This window comes from Bison bison, unplaced genomic scaffold (assembly GCF_000754665.1).
Source record: "Bison bison bison isolate TAMUID 2011002044 unplaced genomic scaffold, Bison_UMD1.0 scf7180017864535, whole genome shotgun sequence".
Lineage (NCBI taxonomy): Eukaryota > Metazoa > Chordata > Mammalia > Artiodactyla > Bovidae > Bison > Bison bison.
The window spans coordinates 6,374,637-6,395,486 of NW_011495084.1; the positions used below are offsets into that span (position 1 = coordinate 6,374,637).

The 20,850-nt window shown below is 35.5% G+C and overlaps 1 protein-coding gene across 2 annotated transcripts in view; it reads left to right on the forward strand.

Moving 5' to 3' along the window:
• Positions 1 to 20,850, forward strand: part of LRRIQ1 (leucine-rich repeats and IQ motif containing 1) — a 205,296-nt gene that overhangs the window by 135,158 nt on the left and 49,288 nt on the right. For both annotated transcript variants that reach the window (XM_010832036.1, XM_010832037.1), the window contains exon 23: positions 9,505 to 9,606. In XM_010832036.1, the coding sequence (XP_010830338.1) occupies positions 9,505 to 9,606 (102 nt within the window). The remainder of the gene's footprint in view (positions 1 to 9,504; positions 9,607 to 20,850) is intronic.

A 20,850-nucleotide genomic window follows, 5' to 3' on the forward strand; every position in this document is an offset into this window, starting at 1 on the left:
GCTTTGACACTTTGGGAAACGAGCACAGTGAATATCTTTTGTGGTTATGCTGAACTTGCAAAATGTTCAAAGGCATCTTTCTTCTGTCCCACTTGCCACGCTTTTCAAGTCATTTGTCTTTATTTGGACACCTCTAGTTGTTTTATTAAAATTACTTAATATGTGGAGTAATGTATAGATATTAGAGCAAGAAATAGGTGGTTAATGAATTTATAGCTATAATTAAGACAATTTATTTGTATATTTCATATAACTTTGTGTTTACTCATGGACTCATAGGCTCAATATAAGTAACATGACATTCTTTTCTATCTGCTTCTCTCATTCATCAATTTCCTTTATAAAAATCTTAATGTCAGTGAAATGTTTCCATAAAAGTAAGATTACTCCTGAGACAAGCAAGGAGTCTATATTTATCCTATAGTTCTAGCTTATACCAGTATACAAAGAAACACTCAGATTAATTTTTACCTTTATTAATTTTCTATTTATTATTTTGATCAATTCAATTATAGAATTCTAAGAAATATGTGTGTGTATAGGTATATATATAATTTTTAGAAACAAAATAACTAAGATACTGTTGGTTTCTGAGGAATAACTGATATTTGTTAACACAGCAGTTACTAGCCATTGATAAATTACTAATGACTCATTTTTATATTCATAAATGTTCAACTTTCCTTTTTTGCCCTTATATAGTGATATCTTAATTTTATCTTTTATCTTTTTAAGATAAGTGTGATTTTTTGTGTGTACTCAAAGATTTTTAGGTTTAAAGAATTAAAATGTCAAGGCTTTTTAGAGAAAATGTCAATATTTGCTTTGTTGTCAGATTGTTTAGTGCATCCTGTACTCTTATGTTGTAAACTCCTACCAAGTCCATCCGGGCTCTGTGAACTGTGGTTACGCAGGGAAATATAACCCAAAACTCTTAAAAATAGTGAGACTCTCCTTCAATTCTAAGGAAGTGGAATTCAGTGCAGTAATTCAGGGTAGTTTGATAATGTTGTATTGCTTTGATGGATATTTCTACTCACTTTCAACAGTATCAAAAGCAACATTTAAATAAATGTTTTGAGATTAATAAAAGTTACTGAAACTCCTGGAGCAAGTTCAAATACCAAAAGTGGCTTAAGAACTGATTCAGCCAATGTTCAACACATATTTATTATTTATGTTCAAGATCTAATTTTTAAAATTATTTACAGTATTTGCAATAGTCTGTGACAGTGAAGCTAAGGAAAATTTTGTCTTGTTAGACTCTGTCTCTGGAAATATATAAGTCTTTCTTGCTATTTCTAATAACTGAGTTTTTTTTTTTTAGGTTGAGTACATTTTTAATAAATCAGCATAGTAGGTAATATTTTTAGAAAAATTTTAATAAGGAATATATGCTCAACATAAAAATAAAAATAAAAATCATTGCTTCAGTGGCCAAAAATTAGACATAATATTATGAAGCAAAAGTTAAACTTCTTTTTATCTGTCACAAGGGGGCATGATAGGGTAACAAAAGAAAAAGGAAAACCAGATATTCAAGCTAACAGGTATATCTTAAATTTAGCATTTTGCCAGTGGTCATTAAGTATGACCTGTTAGGTAAAGATCCAAAATGGCAATCATATAATTTTTATAGAGATATTTATTCTAGTTACATGATTGTAAGCCAAATCACATTCTTATTACTGTGTGAGGTTTTGCGTCTTTCTATTAAGCTTTTGTTTTGTTTCTCAAAATAGTATTTTATCAAAATACTATCAGATTGATGAAATGAAACCAATTTTCAAAAATTTGCATTCTGAAGTGTGAAACAAAATGACGACCTTTAAATCCTTCTTACTCTTTTTCTCTACTCCCCCTTCACCACATATACCCAGAATAGATATAGTCAAGGTAAAATTAAAGATGAAAAAGAAAATTAGTGGGATCCTGTACAATTATATTTTAATCTTTAGTAGGTGGATGATGTAGCATTTATCTCTTTTTGCATATGTGAGCAAATAATTTAAGACTCTGTAACTCAGTCTTTCTTCTTATAGAATAAAATTTTTTCTAGTGTTAATGCAATCAATTAATATATGCAATTAATTAATGAGTTGTGAAACTAATTTGGGCTTCCCTTATAGCCAGTTGGTAAAGAATCCACCTGCAATGTAAGAGACCCCAGTTCGATTCCTGGGTCGGGAAGATCCACTGGAGAAGGGATAGACTACCCACTCCAGTATTCTTGGGCTTCCCCTGTGGCTCAGCTGGTTAAGAATCTGCCTGCAATGTGGGAGACCTAAGTTTGATCCCTGGGTTGGTAAGATCCCCTGGAGAAGGGAAAGGCTACCCACCTCAGTTTCCAGGCCTGAAGAACTCCATGGACTGTATAGTAAAGAGTTGGACACGACTGAGCGACTTTCACTTTCTTTGACATTTACTTTCTTTCACTTTCACTTTGAATTTGACTCTAATGGCCATAATTTTAAACTTTTATTACTTAATACATTTAAATTATATTTTAAACATTTTAATTCTGTTAAATACTTCAAAATTTATTAGTAATTTTCAAATATACAGTTTTATATGTCTATCTCTTACATGTCCAACTTGCCAGCTTGAAAATTTCAGGCCACAAGAGGGCAACATTGTTCATAAAACTGCGGTAGACTAACCAGCTCTGTGGGTGTAGTCACTCAGCTCTGTCTGACTCATGATCCCATGGACTGTAGCCCACCAGGCTCCTCCATCCATGGAATTCTCCAGGCAAGGGGACTGGAGTGGGTGGCCGTTTCCTTCTTCAGGGGATATTCCTGACTCAGGGATTGAACCCAGGTCTCCTGGGTTGCAGGCAGATTCTTTACTGTTTAAGCCACCAGGGAAGTCCTGTGTGTGTGTGGGTATGTGTTTTTGTTTTGTTTTTTTTTTTCCCATTTACTTGTTTAGTTTCCATCTGACACTTATTAACATTAATTTATAATCAAATCTATTTTTTCCGGCCTCCTCTGTCCATGGAATTCTCCAGGCAGGAATACTGGAGTGGGTAGCCATTTTCTTCTCCAGGGGATATTCCTGACCCAGGGATTGAACCCTGGTCTCCTGGGTGTAGGGAGAGTGTCAGATGGGACATTCAGAGAAGAGAAAATTAAATGGAATCCCTTCAGTCTAACAAAGCAGTGGGGCATAAAAATAGAAGTATGGAAGCATTAATCCAAATTTCACCTTATAGCAAGGTGCTCAGTTGTTGGTGCTCTTAATAATATTTCCTGTTTGTATCTTGTACATATATTTATTTAACCAAGGATTATGTCAGTAATATTTGATTAAGATGAGAGTGAAAATAGGGCAAAAGGTAGGGGGTTAGTTATTTGAAGAAAGTTGCAGATAGGAGCAAGGCAATGGCAGCCCACTCCAGTACTCTTGCCTGGGAAATCCCATGGATGGAGGAGCCTGGTAGGCTGCAGTCCATGAGGTCGTGAAGAGTCAGACATGACTGAATGACTTCACTTTCACTTTTTACTTTACTGCATTGGAGAAGGAAATGGCAACCCACTCCAGTGTTCTTGCTTGGAGAATCCCAGGGACAGGGGAGCCTGGTGGGCTGCCATCTATGGGGTCACACAGAGTCGAACACGACTGAAGTGACTTAGCAGCAGCAGCAGATAGGAGAGGAATACCAGTCAGGTTACTGATTAATGGAGAAACAAGGGGCTGAGAAAGCAAACAGTGTGGGAAGCCTTCAGAGGACTTTCAATATTGGTGACTTCCATTAGGATAAATAAGGTCATCTGCTTTAAGCAGAAGAGAGAGGATGGGGAGAAGGGTGAGGAGGAATTATTTGAAAGCCACAGGATGGAATCTAAAATTGTGAGGAGTTACCATGATTACTCAGTTTGGTATTGGGTTCTAATTGTTATCTGTAGTAAGCCATTGCTCTTTGCCTCATGATGGACCTAGGTGTGAACCAGTGATGACTGATCTTGTGTCTGTTGGGTCTTTGTTTTCTTGTCTTTTTGTTTTTACTGTCATGTCATGGACAAAAGTGACTTCAGAATTTGGTGATCTGGGTAGGAATTTAGCAGATACCCAGTGAAGTCTGGAGGTTAGTGCTGCAGTGAAGAACATCATGTGTGAAGTGAGAGTTGCTGGTTTATTGAAAATCTAAGGGTCAATATCCTAAAGATATCATAATTGGTAGCAAAACTGAGATGAGCCAGATGGAGAAAGAGAGTGAGTGAGTGGTTTTAATGTGGAGCTCTCTTCAAAGAGTAGAGGTCTGTGTATAGGGATTTTAGTGGAGAACGAATGGTAAGTTTAAGGGCTAAGAAAGTAAGGATGAAAACATAATGTGGCTTTCCAACATTTATCATATTTATGCATATCAAATTTCAGAGTTAGAAGAAATATAAACCGGATGAAGAAAAGAAGGTAATTTCATTATAAAGATAGAACTCCCATTAGGGATATTGGGCTTTCCAGATGGCTCAGTGGTAAAGAATCTGCCTGCAATGCAGACGACCTGGGTTCAATCCCTGAGTCAGGAAGATCCCCTGGAGATGGCTACCCACTCCAGTATTCTTTGCTGGGAAATACTAAGGACAGAGGAGCCTTGTGGGCTACAGTCTGTGGGGTAGCAAAGAGTCAGACACAACTGAGCACACACACATGTGCACACACACATTACTAGGGATAAGAATCATCTTGCAGCTGTTGATAATGCCTAGCAAAGTGTCAAGTACATGGAAAGCATTCAATAAATATGTGCTGATCCCATGTGAATGAAGAAAAAAGCTTGCAACTGTGTTGGTAACATTTAGTTACAGCCAAGAATTAAGCCATATAGAAAATAATAAAAGCTAACTTTTTAGTATGAATTAAGCCATTTATGAGCTATAGCAAAGAGATCAGGTTGCAAAATGATAAGACAATTAAGACATGTTAAGGAGGAAGGATCAAAAGGAAACAGCTTAGACAAAACTGACAAAGTGAAGTGTATTGCTGATTTATTTTGTTCACCTCAGTGATTCCCAAAAGGAACTTAAAAGAATTTTGATTAAATGTTACTTCATTGTGCTCTAAATAAAACAGTAATAAAACTTATTTGAACACTAAAATCATGGAGGACTCAGTCTCCACTTGTTCCCCACCAAATTCCCTGAACCTAATACCATAGTGGAGGTTTAGTCGCTAAGTCGTGTCCGACTATTGCAACCCCGTGGACTGTAGCCTGCAGGCTCCTCTGCCGATGGGATTCCCCAGGTAAGAATACTGGAGTGGGTTGCCATTTCCTTCTCAGAGGATCTTCCCAACCCAGGAATCGAGTCCAGGTCTCCAGTATTGCAGGTAGATTCTTTACCAACTGAGCTAAGAAGGAAGCCCTATTTTATAGTCATTTAGTATTTTAGCGTTATTTTATAGTCATTTAAATACTATAGTAGATGTTCAATAAATAGCTGTTAAGCAGATCAGCAGTAAGTTAGATAAACATCACTAAAGACATATAACTCCATGTATGTGTATGACTGTGTGTGTAATTTATAGTTATTTAAAGTATATGTTTATGTTTGAGAAAAAGTGAAAGTCTTAGTCACTCAGTTGTGTCCACCTCTGCAAACCCATAGACTAGCCTGCTAGGCTCTTGTCCATGGAATTCTCCAGGCAAGAATACTAGAGTGGTTAGCCGTTCCTTTCTCCAGGGGATATTCCTTACCCAGGGGTTGAGCCCAGGTCTCCTGCATTGCATGCAGATTCTTTACCATCTGAACCACCAGGGAAGCCTATATTTGAGAAAGAAAGAAAAGAAAGTGAAGTCACTCAGTTGTGTCCAACTCTTTGCAACCCCATAGAATGTAGCCTGCCAGGCTCCTTTGTCTATGGAATTTTCCAGGCAAGGATATTGGAGTGAGTTGCCATTTCCTTCTCCAGGGGATCTTCCCAACCCAGGGATCAAACCCGGGTCTCCTGCACTGCAGGCAGCATCTTTACCATGAGAAAGCAAATTTAAATTAGTAAATAATACTTGTAATTAAATAATGAACTATAGTCATTCAACATTAGCATAAAACTTATTTTATAGTATTGCTCTGAATGGCACATGCATAAAATGGAAAATAACCAGATTTTCAGATTTTCATGTATGTCATTAGTAAGATAAACCAGTGAGCTAAGTTTAGGATTAAAGAAACTGTAAAGAGATTGCTCAGGATCGTTACAGATTGAAATAAAATTATTTTACTTCATAAAATCTGTAAAGGGATTGAAATAATTTTAAGGATATTATAATGCCTAAAGAAAATTGTTACTTAAATGAAGTAATGGATATAAAGTGTCAAGCACAGAACCACATACATAATGGAAACTCAGCTTACTTATTGTTGTTGTTTAATTGCTAAGTCCTATCTGACTCTTTATGATCCCATGAACTGCAGTTTACTAATGGGTTTCTCTAAATAAATGACAAAGATGTATTTAAAATCTGTTTCTCAAATACTGGGCAAGTCATACTGGGAGATACAAAAATTAAAAAAAAACAGCAACATAGACCTGCTGTTGATGATTGCTGCTGCTGCTAAGTCACTTCAGTGGTGTCCGACTCTGTGTGACCCCATAGACAGCAGCCCACCAGGCTCCCCCATCCCTGGGATTCTCCAGGCAAGCACACCCTTCTCCAATGCATGAAAGTGAAAAGTGAAAGTGAAGTTGCTCAGTCGTGTCTGACTCTTCGCGACCCCATGGACTTCAGCCCACCAGGCTCCTCTGTCCATGGGATTATCCAGGCAAGAGTACTGAGGGGTAGATTTAAATGACTTTGGAATGGTCTTTACAATGTCCTTATCTACTGGCTTTCTTACTAGTGTATTTTTTGAAGGTAGCAATGTTATCATTCATGGTGGTCTTTCCAGGGACCATTAGAATCAGGTGATTTTTTTTCCCATCTAGAATTACTATATTTTTGGTCTCTAATCATTATTCATTATTATTATTCCTTTGCAACTTGAATTATTTTAAACCCATTTAAGGTGATGTAATCAGAATGCTATTATTTATGTGCTCTTGATGAATAAAATGATCTTATTAAGTAAATTAGGGCTTCCCTGGTGGCTCACACAGTAAAGAATCTGCCTGGAGTGCAGAAGACCCAAGTTTGATCCCTGGGTTGGGAAGATCCTCTGAAGAAGGGAATGGCTACCCACTCCATTATTCTTGCCTGGAGAATATAGAACTAGACAACTCTTCTAAATATTTTATATGTTGAATTATTTAATCATGATAGTAGTGTGAAGAAAGTACTATCATTATCCATGGTTTACAAATTAAGAAATAGTCATGGAGAGCTTATTATTTGCCCAAAGGAGTACAAAAGAACTTAGAGAAGATCCATTGCTTTTATTTCATGTGCTGTATTGAATTAAATGAAGTCAACTATGGATCGAACAGTCTGTTCCTTTATATCCTACCTTATTATAGTAATGATTTAAGATCTTTCTCAGGAAATGTTATTGTTTTTATGTTGTAATTATCTGTTTAGTACCTGCCCTTTATTGAGTACCTACTTACACTTATGTCTTGATGCTTTGCATACAATTAATTCACACAGTAATATTTCAAAGTTAATATTATTGGACAAAAAGGAAGCAGACTGTGGGACCAATTTGACCAGAATCATACAACTAGTAAAAATTGGAGCTTGGATCTAACCCAGTTTTGTTCAATTGCAGTATGTCTTGTCAGGAAATACAAACAGATCAAATGAAAAGGCAAGAAAGGAGAATGTGTAGAAAAATTAAAGGTTATAATAAGGTATCATAGAATATGTAAACCCATAGTAATCTGCCTTCCCTGACTGACTAATGCTCTTTCATTAAAACATTTATTTGTTTTTGGCTGTGTGGGGTCTTCTAGTTGCGGTGCTCGGCCTTCTCACTGCAGTGGTCTGTCTTGTTGGGAGCAAGGGCTCTAAGCGCACAGGCTTCCGTGGATGTAGCTTGGGGGCTCTAGGGCAAAGCTCGGTAGTTGTGGCACATGGACTTAGCTGCTCTGTGGCATGCGGGATCTTCCCGGATTAGGGATCGGTCCCATGTCTCCTGCATTGCTAGGTGGATTCTTTACCACTGAGCCACCAGGGACGTCCACTAATGCTCTTTTTAACATACCAGTATTTGTTTACTGATTTAAGTGATATATAGTACTTGTTCAGTTGAATATATAGTTATTATTATTATTGATAATTCATATTGAATTCATATAGAAGCACCCAACTCTTACCATACCTTGGTTGCTTACAATTATGAGATGTGTTGACTGATATTTTCCCTAATCTGAAAAACAAAATCTCTCTGAAACGTGTGAATCATGCTTAGTAAGGGCAAATTATAACTGGAAGACTAATGGAAATCTTCAGTATACTCATACTTGAGAATAACTGCAAATACTCTTCTGCTTTTCTAATTCACATTTTTAAAAACATGCTATCTTAACATTTAATTAAAATAAGTAATTTGGGTTTTATGATATTTTAAATCTCATTTTTCATTTGACATATTCACTTCTATTATACTAGATATTAATAGAAAATTATTAAAGTCTTTTTGCAAGATGATATAAAGGTATCAATAAAATGTACTGTGCTGAATTGTGGTTTTATGTTAGCCTACTTCATTAATTTTTTTATTGAGGTATCTCTGACATACAACATTGTATCAATCAGATACAACCTATCTTTTTAAAGTATATTAACCTACTTTAAATGCAGAACTTTCTACTCTTTATTACAGTTCTTCAACAAGCACAAACCTTTTGTCTTAATTAAACCACACCAAATCTCCAATTTCACATGCCTTAGAACCATTTATTATCAATAAAAAGTTATAGGGCCCTACTTTTACATTTATTTTGTAAAATTAATAGGTTCAGAATTCTCTTGGCTATAAAAATTACTTAGAATTTATACATCTTCATTATGTAAAATATCATAGATCAACACAAACCAGAAATCATTCATTTATCTATAAAACCAATGAAAATTATATTTTATGTTTCTTATCTCATTTGTCTTGCTTCCATCTTCTATATCTTACCTTCTTATAGTTCAGAGAAGGAAAAAAATAGGGTATATGGTTTTTCCTATGACAATAGCTTTTATCTATTTATATTTATGACAAAATGTATTCAAACAAAAATATCAGGAATTTACCAAAGGAGTTAAGACAATGGACAGTAAAACAACTCCATAAATAAAAAGTTGATGGCATAACTGGAAAATTTAAATGCAATTTTTTCTCATTATTAGTGTTTCTTCCCTGTGTAGTAAGTATTGGCTAGTTCTTAATCCAATAACCAAGAGTATATAGATGTTGGGTACTTTATTATATTATGAAGATATTTTTTAAAAATCATAGTCAATTTCACAGAATTTTATAGAATGGCTATTATTTTTAATTTTAATATTGAAAATTGTTAGCAATTTGAGAGAAGGAAAGAACCAGAGCTGAACTTTTGTCTTAATCTCTTTTTATCTAGATCCCACTGTGCGCCTAGCATTATTCAGAAACAATGAAAATAAAGTTTCTGTTACAAAACCACCAGAGAAAGCACAACCCCAAAGAGATGGTTTCTTTGAAGGTATGATTTAATGACAGACATACAGAAAAATTAAAAAGATGGAAAATTGTCTTTAAATAAAAATTTTAAAAATCTTCATTAGTCCTAAAGTACATATATAAAAACTTATGATAAAACATAACTAAGTAAAAGTCAAAATATGGTTCTTGGAGCTAAAATACTAACTTGGTATCTTGATTCATTAGCATGGTCGTTTAGTATTTGTATTGTGGCATACATAAATTTAAATTCTTTGTATTTATGTGTCAAAATTATAATGCTATATCATCAATGTTACTAACTTTATTTAAATTTTACACTGACAGAATATGTTACCTTGTATCAATTGAAGTGAATACATGTTGAAATGATATTCTAATATACTTACTGCCAATATGTGCAAATTGCATTTAAGCATTATGAATTAAACTCTGGAATTTTAAATATTTTACTATATTTGAAGCTTGTCCAACTCACTTCTAGGACAAAAAATCTGCATATATAAGTGCAGTGGCAGATTGTATTCCCTGTTTCTACATTCAGAATAATTATGGACTTATTAAACAGGAATATTTAAACGTAATAGAACAGCAAATATGACTGAAAACAAGTTTTCTGTTGCTTTTTCTTTAATATTAAAATGGTAATAATTTTCACCTATAGTTTGGATTGTAATTTCTAATAGGAAAGAATAGAGTCAAAATATTTTGCATAGAAGTGAACTACTCAAAAATCTTAATACTTTATCTTCTGTATGTTTTACCAGTAGCACCATCTGGGAAGCCCTGTCTTCCGTATGTTTTAAATAAATCCTAAAAATTATGCATCATCATAGCATGATTGAAAATAGATACACTTTAATTTATGTCTCTTTTCTGTAATGTCTCAACTAAAGAAAAATGTGATAGCTACTAATTTTATATTTATTCAGAGATACCTTGCTAAGTGGATGTAGAAGACATAGGGTCTAGAATTTCCTTTAAGCATATGGTAATAAAAATATACCTAGAAAGATAGATAAACCAAGTGTTGCAAATCATGGAAATTGTTAGATCAGTAGATGATGGTATAAGGAAATTTGTTTTAACATCCAATTTTTTTAATAATTGAAATTCCTATAGCAAAACATTAAAAAGGGATAACCATTGAATGTTTAAAAATCAATATTATTTCAAAAATGTTTATGGATTAGTGTTTTAATATAACTAAAATATACTTTCAATATAAAACAAGACCAGTCTTAATCAGGGTTCATTTCTTTGTACAGTCTCAGCTTCGCTGTTTTTGAAAGGAAGAGTAGAAATTCCGCTAAAATAAATAACAACGCCATAGATCTTACCTGTTAAGTAGTAGCATCATTACTTTAGGAAGGATATGCCTAGGAGGAAAGATAATCAGGGCATTTTTGCCCTTTAAATTAACATGTACTTCAGAATCAGACAGAAGGAATCTATCTCAACCTGTTCTGTGACATATGAAAGGTAAAGATATGTTACTATCAAGAATGGCGTATAAGCATACACTGTATTTATTGACTTTTGTACTATAGTAGTGATAGAAATAAAATGGAACATTACCAAATATGCTTTCTGATATGATGTGCATTTTTGTGTTCTTTCCTCAGTATAAAATGTGTTTAGTTTACTTGGTTCTTTTTAAACCTCAAGTGCATTTGGGAGCATGTCATTAATTTCAGTGAATGGTCTTTATGTATGCAGCTTATATTCTAGTGACTAATAGTTACTTTAAGGCTTTTTTTTTTTAAGAAATAAATTTTTTAAAAAGTAAAAAAAAAAAAAGCATGGGCTTGGAAAAAATGTAAGTAGCAGAAAATTATTTTCCCTAATGTTTATTTCTGCCTCTTTTTTTAATGGGAAAAGAGTGAGGCAAAGATTATTTAATCATTTCTGGCCAGGTTGAACACCATGTTATCTTTAACTGCTGCGCTGGCCTCATCCACCTCCTAGTCTCACATTCTGTATTTTCTGGCTGGTTAGAAGCCAGCCACCTTCCAAGTTAGCTACCTCACTAACCACCGCTTCCCACTGGAGGGCGCATTTTTAACCAGGTGTCCCTAGGTACAATTCACAGAGTGTAAGATGCACCCTTTCTGAATATGGTTTATAAATGTCAATATATTTATAGTTACCCAACAGAAATATAATTTTAATCGAATAAGTATCACCACAATCTAATTTTAAAACATGAGAAAAACTGCTTTCCCTTAAAAAAATTCAAATAAAATTAATTGGATATCTTACCCCCCAAAAGTTAGGGAGATCAGAATTAAATTTTACTGTAGATTTAGATTGAATGATTCTATGTGGAACAGTTTCTCAATAGTGGAATAGTTGCATGCTGGCACTGTAATAATTTCATTGGAATTAGATGATAGTATTATTTGAATTTTTTCTATAATATAAAATATTTTATAAAACATCTGATTTTGTAAAAAAAAAATGTAAAAATATGTATCTACTTTTCAATATTACCAATGTGGGGTTTTCATGATTCATGTTATAAATTTTACTAAAATGCTTTGATTATTTTTGTTGCCTTTATCTAGAGGTCACTAGCAAGACAGAGCGGATGGTAGTTATATCCTATTGGCCTGGGATTTAAAATATGCTTAAATTTAGGGAATATTTAACATGAAATGTCGTTATATTAAATGACATAAGGTAAATAATTATACCCTATTAACAGACCATGTTTTATGAAATGTCCTTATATTATGCTTTGTTCATGAGTCGTTGGCAATTTTTGTCTAGCTGCCAGATTTAGACCCTTAACTCAGACCTAAAGGTTGAAGCATATTTAACCACACCTGTTCTGAGGATAACTATGTGTCAGATACCAGTTAGTTTTTCCTATGATATGAGACTAAGAGCCTGAGCATTTTATAGATTCAACATTGATTTGCTTGATTTATTTCCTTATTTTTATTTATATTAATATCATGTCCGGTACCTGTCTTGGTTTATTCTATATCACCTATGATTTCTACTTAGGTTTCAATATCTGATCTTGCCTTAAAATTTGAAACACTTTCTTAATTATTGCCTTAAATATTTCCCACCAAGTTTCCTTTTTTGTTTGTTTCAAATGTTCAATTTGGAGCCTGATGGCACTCTCATGTGAAAAGAGGCATAGCTTGAAAGTGGCTCAGATGGTAAAAAACCAACCTGCCAATGCAGAAAATACAGGAGACCCAGGTTCGATCCCTGGGTTGGGAAGATCCCCTGGAGGAGGGCATGGCAACCCACTCCAGTATTCTTGCCTCTAGAATCCCATGGACAGAGAAGCCTGGTGGGCTACAGTCCATGGGATCACAAAGTGTTGAACATGACTGAACGATTAACACTTTCACCCTTTCACTTTCACAGGTGTAGATTCTATAGTTAGTCAAACACAGTTTGAATCATGAGTCCTCCTTTTATTGACTGTGTGCCTGGGGACATTATTTAACTTCCCTGTGTAGCATTATTTTTCATTTGTAAAATTAAATACTAACAGTTTTTAGTTGTTGAGGATTACAGGAGATTCAACTTGGGAAACACTTAAAGTACACATTATAGACACATAGTGGGTGCTCAAAACTTGTAATCTTTGGCAAAAGTTACTTTTAAAGTATAAGTGTGGGGCTTCTTTTGTTTTGTTTTATTTGCAATTAGTAATATTTATTGCATTTCTTACTAGGTACTGTGCTAAGAGTTCTACTTAAAGTCTCTGATTCAGTCTTCCCAGAAGCTCTTATATATTATGACTATCAATATTTTACAGAGGAAACTGGTTTTGAGAGTTTGATAAGTAACTTGCCCAAGATCACACAAAGAGTATATGCCTAAAGGGAAATGGACATAATTTCTTTATCATAACAAAGCTAGCAAAAATCAAACAAAATGAAGACATTAAGGAATACAGGTTCTTGGGTTAGCCTGTAAAGTATGCAAGTTTAGAATCAAAATATTTAAGAAAAAATTTAAAGACTGACCATTATATTAGCCAAAACTCTGGGAAAAAAAATTTTTTTTTTATTCATTTCTAAGGGAACGGCTACCCACTCCTGTATTCTGGCCTGGAGAATTCTGTGGATTGTATAGTCTGTGGGGTTGCAAATAGCTGGACACGGTGGGGTAACTCACTTTCACTATAGCTTGCATTAATATAAATTAAGAAACAGTTTAGTGTCCAAATGGTGATAAATATGTTTTTTGACCTGTAATTACCTGCTATCTCATCTAGTTTCATTATGATTACCTAACATTATTAAGTACCAAAATTTTAGATTCTAGGAGTGATCGTATTTTCAAGAACCTATTCTAATTTTCATATAGATGAGAACCTCTCCATACAGACCAAAAGTAAACACTATATTTTTGTTTTATTTATTCCTCTTTTTCCATTCATAACTGACATTTTAATTTTATTTTAATCATATTGAATACATTAAATTACTGCTCTAATCTGCTAAAACTTAAATTTGCTACTCCTGAAGCCAATGCCAAATTTGGACTTCTGGTTTTGGCCAAGAAAGGAAGCTAGTCAAGCTAGGGAGAAAAAAAAAAATTGGATCTGGCCCAACAGCCTTCAAAAGGAGGCAGGTTCAGTCTTAGTTCCTCCAATCCCTAGGACAATTTCACTTCACTCTAAAGTCAGACTTTGATAATTCCCAGTTTGGTGCTGTCATCACTAACATGCTTTCTATTTTTCTTTAAAACTGAAGATTCACACATACCATATGTCTTTATATATCATAGAAGTTCAAATATTTTTGTATTAAATTTTTGGGTATTGAAGTCATTAAAGGACTTTAGTGTCTATAATTTTTACTCCAGAGCATTTCTAATCAAACCATGTTCTCTTACGGTATTTTTACTGTATGATTACAAGCATTTTCTTCTCAAGCTTTCCTCCTTTTAATACCAGTTTAGAGCACAAAGTCACATTATATATATTGTTTATTTGTAGGTCTTGTGTTAACATAGCTGTGTAGAGTACTTGCTAACAGTGCCAACACAATTAGGTATTAAGAGCTGTTAAATTAATGCCACAAAATTAATGCAGGTAACCAAAGATTACCTGGAATGTATGCTCCTAAGAAGAGACTTGCTTATAATTAAAACTCCCTAAATATAATTTAGGCACTGTCATACTATTTTGTAGTATAAGGTTTGGAATCACTTCAACTTTCTACAGGAAAAAAAAAATGTGATTAGAGATTTCAGTCTAGTGAAGCATAAAACAAACTGCAATTTAAAAAAATATTTGTCTGTAGATAAGTGGGATTTTTGGGAATGGCAATCCATGACCAGAGAGAAGCTGATTAAACCTTCCTAGGATTTCCTGGTGGCTCAGACAGTAAAGAATCCGCCTACAATGCAGAAGACTCAGGTTTAATCTCTGGGTTGAGATCTCCTGGAGAAGGGAATGGCTACCCACTCCAGTAATCTGGCCTGGAGAATTCCATGAACAGAAGAGCCTGGTAACCTATAGTCCATGGGGTTGTAAACAGTTGGACATGACTGAGGGACTAACACTTTTTTTCACTTTCACTAATATATCTAAGTAATTCATTCATTACTTACATATATCATATATAAGTATATATTATACATATATAATTGACATATAGGCTATATATATATTTCACATATATGATGTGTATATGGATAAAAATGGAAAGGGATTTCAGAATTTTTAGAGTTCTTTGAAAGGAACCCTGATATATAGGCTGTTGGATATTATTAGTTTATTTTCTTACTTAAAAATACAAGAGGGTTTCCACTTCTGGTAATAGAGGACTATTTAATTCAAACCACCTCTCCTTCTGAGAACAACTTTAAAAGCTGGAAAATGTAGTTTCAAAAAAAACTAGTTGAAGTCATTCAAGAACTAACAAGTAAGTTAAGACTGATAAGTCAAGAAGGACATCTCAAGAACTAAGAAACTGAGCAAAACTTTTGATGTCACTACTCTTGGTGAACTGGGAGTTTTCTGCTAACCTGTTGCCAGAAATAAATATAAACCATGTCCCAAAACGGATAACATCATCTCAAGCTTCGAATTATCTCTACATTTTTTCCTGTATAATTTTTGGCACAAGCCAAAGAAAAAAATAAAGGCATGGAAGGAGAATGAAACATCACTGAACACCGTGAGAAACAAACAGAAATTGAGCTAAGGAGATTTCAGATAATAAAGGCTTTAAAATGAATACACATAATAATTTTGGGGTATAGAATAAAAAATTGAGAATTTCAGTATACATATTAAACCTATAAAGATACCTGAATGGAAAGTTGATAACTTAAAAGTAACATAACTGAAATAAAGAACTCAGTGTATGGGTTTAACCACAGATTAATCAAAACTGAAGAGAGAATTACTGGAAGGACAATAGCTATGAAAAAAATATTAAAGTTGAAGCACAAAATAAAAAAGAATGGAAAATACAGAAAAAAGAGACGTGAGATGCAGCAAAAATATCTAACACGCATGTAATTACAGTTCAAGAAAAAGGTGAGAGAGAATGAAATAGAAATAATATCTGAAGAGTTAGTATTTGAGGATTTACTAAGGTGAGGTAAAACCTCAATTTATGGATTCAAGAAATTCCATAAACTACAAACAAAACATATACAAGGAAAACCACACTGTAGCAGACTACAGTAAAAGCACTAAAAACCCAAAGACAAAGAGAAAAAAAATTCAGATCCATAAAAAAAAAGTTTAGTACACATGAAAAGATGCTCAACATCACTCATTATCAGAGAAATGCAAATCAAAACCGCAATAAGGTACCATCTCACGCTGGTCAGAAAGGCTGCTATCCAAAAATCTACAAACAATAAACACTGGAGAGGGTGCGGAGAAAAGGGAACCCTCTTACACTGTTGGTGGGAATGCAAACCAGTACAGCCACTATGGAGAACAGTGTGGAGATTCCTTAAAAGACTGAGAATAGAATGCCGTATGACCCAGCAATCCCACTGCTGGGCATACACACCAAGGAAACCAGAATTGAAAGAGACACATGTACCCCAATGATAATCACAACACTGTGTACAATAGCCAGGACATGGAAGCAACCTAGATGCCCATTGGCAGATGAATGGATAAGAAAGCTGTGGTGCGTATACACAATGGAATATTACTCAGCTATTAAAAAGAATACATTTGAAACAGTTCTAATGAGGTGGATGAAACTGGAGCCTATTATACAGAGTGAAGTAAGTCAGAAAGAAAAACACAAATACAGTATACCAATGCATATATATGGAATTTAGAAAGATGGTAATGATGACCCTATATATGAGACAGCAAAAGAGACACAGATGTAAAGAACAGACTTTTGAACTCTGTGGGAGAAGGCGAGGGTGGGATGATTTGAGAGAATAGCATTGAAACGTGTATATTACCATATGTGAAATAGATCGCCGGTCTACATTTGATGCATGAGACAAGGTGCTCAGGGCTGGTGCACTGGGATGACCCTGAGGGATGGGATGGGGAGGGAGGTGGGAAGGGGGGTTCAGGATGGGGAACACATGTACACCCATGGCTGATTCATATCAATGTATGGCAAAAACCACTACAATATTGTAAAGTAATTAGCCTCCAATTAAAATAAATGTTATTTTTTTAATTTTAAAAAAGGAAAAGAAAGTTTATTATCCTCCAAGTAGCAATAATAATGAAGCTGGTTTATTAATAGAAGTTAGGAAAGTCAGAAGACAATTGTTAAATATCATATGCTCCCCAAAGTCATGGGTAGAAGCTCTAAATCTCAATCTGACTTTGGAGAAAAGGCCTTTTAAGGAGTTAATTAAGATTTAATGAAGTCAGATGAGTGGGGCCCTAATCCAATAGAACTGATAATTTTATTAGAAGAGGAAAAGACACAAGGAGTGTATACATACTCACAGAGGAAGGGTCATGTGTGGACACAGCAAGAAGGTGGCCATCTGCAAGCCAAGGAGAGAGGCCTCTGAAAGACTCAAGTTGCCAACAGCCTTGATCTGGGACTTCTAGGCTCCAAAACTGTGAGAACATATATCTCTGTTTAAGTACTCAGTCTGAGGTATGGCAGCCCAAGCTGACTAATATACAATGTAATGATATCGTCAGAGTGCTAAAAGAAAGTAAGTTTCACCATGAAAGTCTATACCCAACAAAACTTAAAGCAGAAGCAAGAGACACAGATATAGAGAACAAGTATTGGAATACTGAGGGCGAAAGAAGGCGGGTGGTAGGAATTGGGAGATTGGGATTGACACATATATACTATGTATAAAATAAATAACTAATGCTTTCAAACTGTGCCGCGGTGCTGGAGAAGACGAGAGTCCCTTGGACAGCAAGGAGATCAAACAAGTCACTCCTAAAGGAAATCAACCCTGAATATTCCTCAGAAGGACTGATGCTGAACCTGAAGCTCCAATACTTTGTCCACATGATGTGAGGAGCTGACTCACTGGAAAAGACCCTGATGCTGGAAGAGATTGAAGGCAAGAGGAGAAGGGGACAACAGAGGATGAGATGGTTGGATGGCATCACCGACTCATTGGACATGAGTTTGAACAAGCTCTGAGAGTTGGTGATGGACAGGGAAGCCTGGCATGCTGCAGTCCATGGGATCGTAAAGAGCTGGACACAACTGAGTGACTGAACTGAATTGAAAAACTAACACATCATTGTAAAGCAACCATATTCCAATAAAAATTAATTTAAAATAAATAAATGAAAAAAGAAAGAAAGCAGGGCACTCATGCCACCCAGCCCTCTACCTGCTGCTTTGTGTAGTCATAAGGAAAATAAGGATGATGTCTGGCTTCCTGAGCCAAAACTTTAGAGACAAAATGTGGGAGGAGAGTGACTCTGGGAGAAGCTCATGGCACCCTTTATCTGTGTTGTCCCTTGTTCCCTGAAAGAATCCTCTCTGTCCACGTGTCAGCTGCCTATTTACTTGCTACCCTGGACACTTCCTGTATTTCTGGGATAGCTAATAATCCTATCAAGGTGTTGGATTAATTGTTACAGTATCTTAGAAAGTTCATCATTGAGGACTGCAGGTTTTTATCTAAAGAAGGCTACATGAGATAATGAAGTAGCAATGGATTTGGACTGAGAAGACTCCAGTATGAATCTTGCATAAATACTCACTGGCTGTATACTCCATGTCTTTGTTTTCTTCTGTAAAGATTGGAAGCACCAATCATTACTTCTCATGATGTTTTGAAAATTAAATGATAATCCGAGGTCTTCCAGCTAAAGATGATGGATCTGAAAACCCTCACCAATATATGATTCACGTAGGTGACCATGAAATGATTGACCTCACACACTTGTTTTATCCTCCTAATAAGGTAATTTACAGTTTATCAGTTTTATAGGTGCCCTCTAGATGTAAGCACACAAATGAAGATTTTTAAACATCTGAACTTTTGAACTGTGGTGTTGGAGAAGACTCTTGAGAGTCCATTGGACTGCAAGGAGATCTAACCAGTCCATCCTAAAGAAAATCAGTCCTGAATATTCATTGGAAGAACTGATGCTGAAGCTGAAACTCCAATACTTTGGCCACCTGATGCGAAGAACTGACTCATTAGAAAAGACCCTGATTCTGGGAAAGATTGAAGGTGGGAGGAGAAGGGGACGACAGAGGATGAGATGGTTGGATGTCATCACCGACTCAATGGACATGAGTTTGAGTAAACTCTGGGAGTTGGTGATGGACAGGGAGGCTTGGCATGCAGCAGTCTATGGGGTCACAAAGAGTCGGACATGACTGAGCGACTGATCTAAACTAAACTGAAACATCTGAAAGAAACTTTTAAGAAAAAGTAACAAACACAGTCAACTTCAGGTGAAAAAAATCTTCAAAAATACCATGAATATTTTTAGAGACAAGAAAATATTGCATCCATGAAATAAGAATGAGATGCTATGATAAGACAGAGGGAGTTAAGAGAACTAAAAAATCTGTTTGAAAATAAAAATATGGTACCAGAAATGAAATCTTGACAAAATATAAAGTTAGAAGATAGTGTTAAAAAAACTTCCCAGAAACTGGAGCAAAAATACAAAGTGACAAGAAAGATGAGAGAGAACATAAAGAAAAGAGACTTAGTCCAGGAGGTCCAGCCTTAGTAACTGATAGACGTTCCAGAAAGAACACAACGACAAATAGATTGAAGGAAGCTGTCAGAGAAATCATTCCCCCCAATTCCCCAAACTAAGGGAATTTCCAGTTTCCAGATCATGTTAGGAAAATGAATAAAATTAAAATCACCTTTGTAGCACATCTTAGAAGATGTCATAAAACCAGGGACAAAGGAAAGACTTTAAAAGTCCTCCAGAAAGAGAAACAGATCTTCTGCAATGGATCAGTTATCTAAAAGGCATTGGACTTCCCCACATTAATCTTGAACCCTAAGGATGATGGAACAGTATATTCAACATCCTTGGGCAAAGTTATTTTTAACCCAGAAATTGATAAGTGAAAAAAAACAGTGAGAGTATTAGCTGCTAAGTCGTGTCAGACGCTTTGTAACCCCATGGACTGTAGAGCACTAGGCTCCTCGGTCCATGGAATTCTCCAGGCAAGAATACTGGAGTGGGTAGCTATTCCCTTCTCCAGGGGATCTCCCCAACCTGGCTCTCCCTCACTGCAGGCAGATTCTTTACCGTCTGAGCCACTAGGGAAGTCCATACTTCTGTAAACAGGTGAATTATTAATAAAATTTAAAAATATAAAAGCATATCAAGTCTCAAATGTATCTCCCTTGCAGCCTTGATCTGTAAGCTACTGGAGGAACCACTCCACAAAGATGGAGAGGTAAGCCATGAAAAAGAACACATGAGATCTAGTGAGAGAAACAAAGGGATGGCGAAGAGTGATCCCAAGATGAGAGCACACACAGGGTTCAAGAGTAGATACTCTAGGCTGACAGACAACATCTCTGAGGAGCAAAAATTTTTTTCATTGTCTTGTCATGAACATGCTCCAACATATCAATAGGAGATACAGTCCTCAGGAAAAGAGTTTGGGAATGACCTATAGATATGTGTGTGGAGGCTTCCCCGGTAGCTCAGCGGTAAAGAATCTGCCTGCCAATGCAGCAGACACTGGAACCTCAGGTTCGATCCCTGGGTCAGAAATATCCCCCTGGAACAGGAAATAGCAGCACACTCTGATATTCTTGCCTGGACAATCCCATGGACAGCGGAGCCTTGTGGGCTACCGTCAGTGGGGTCACAAAG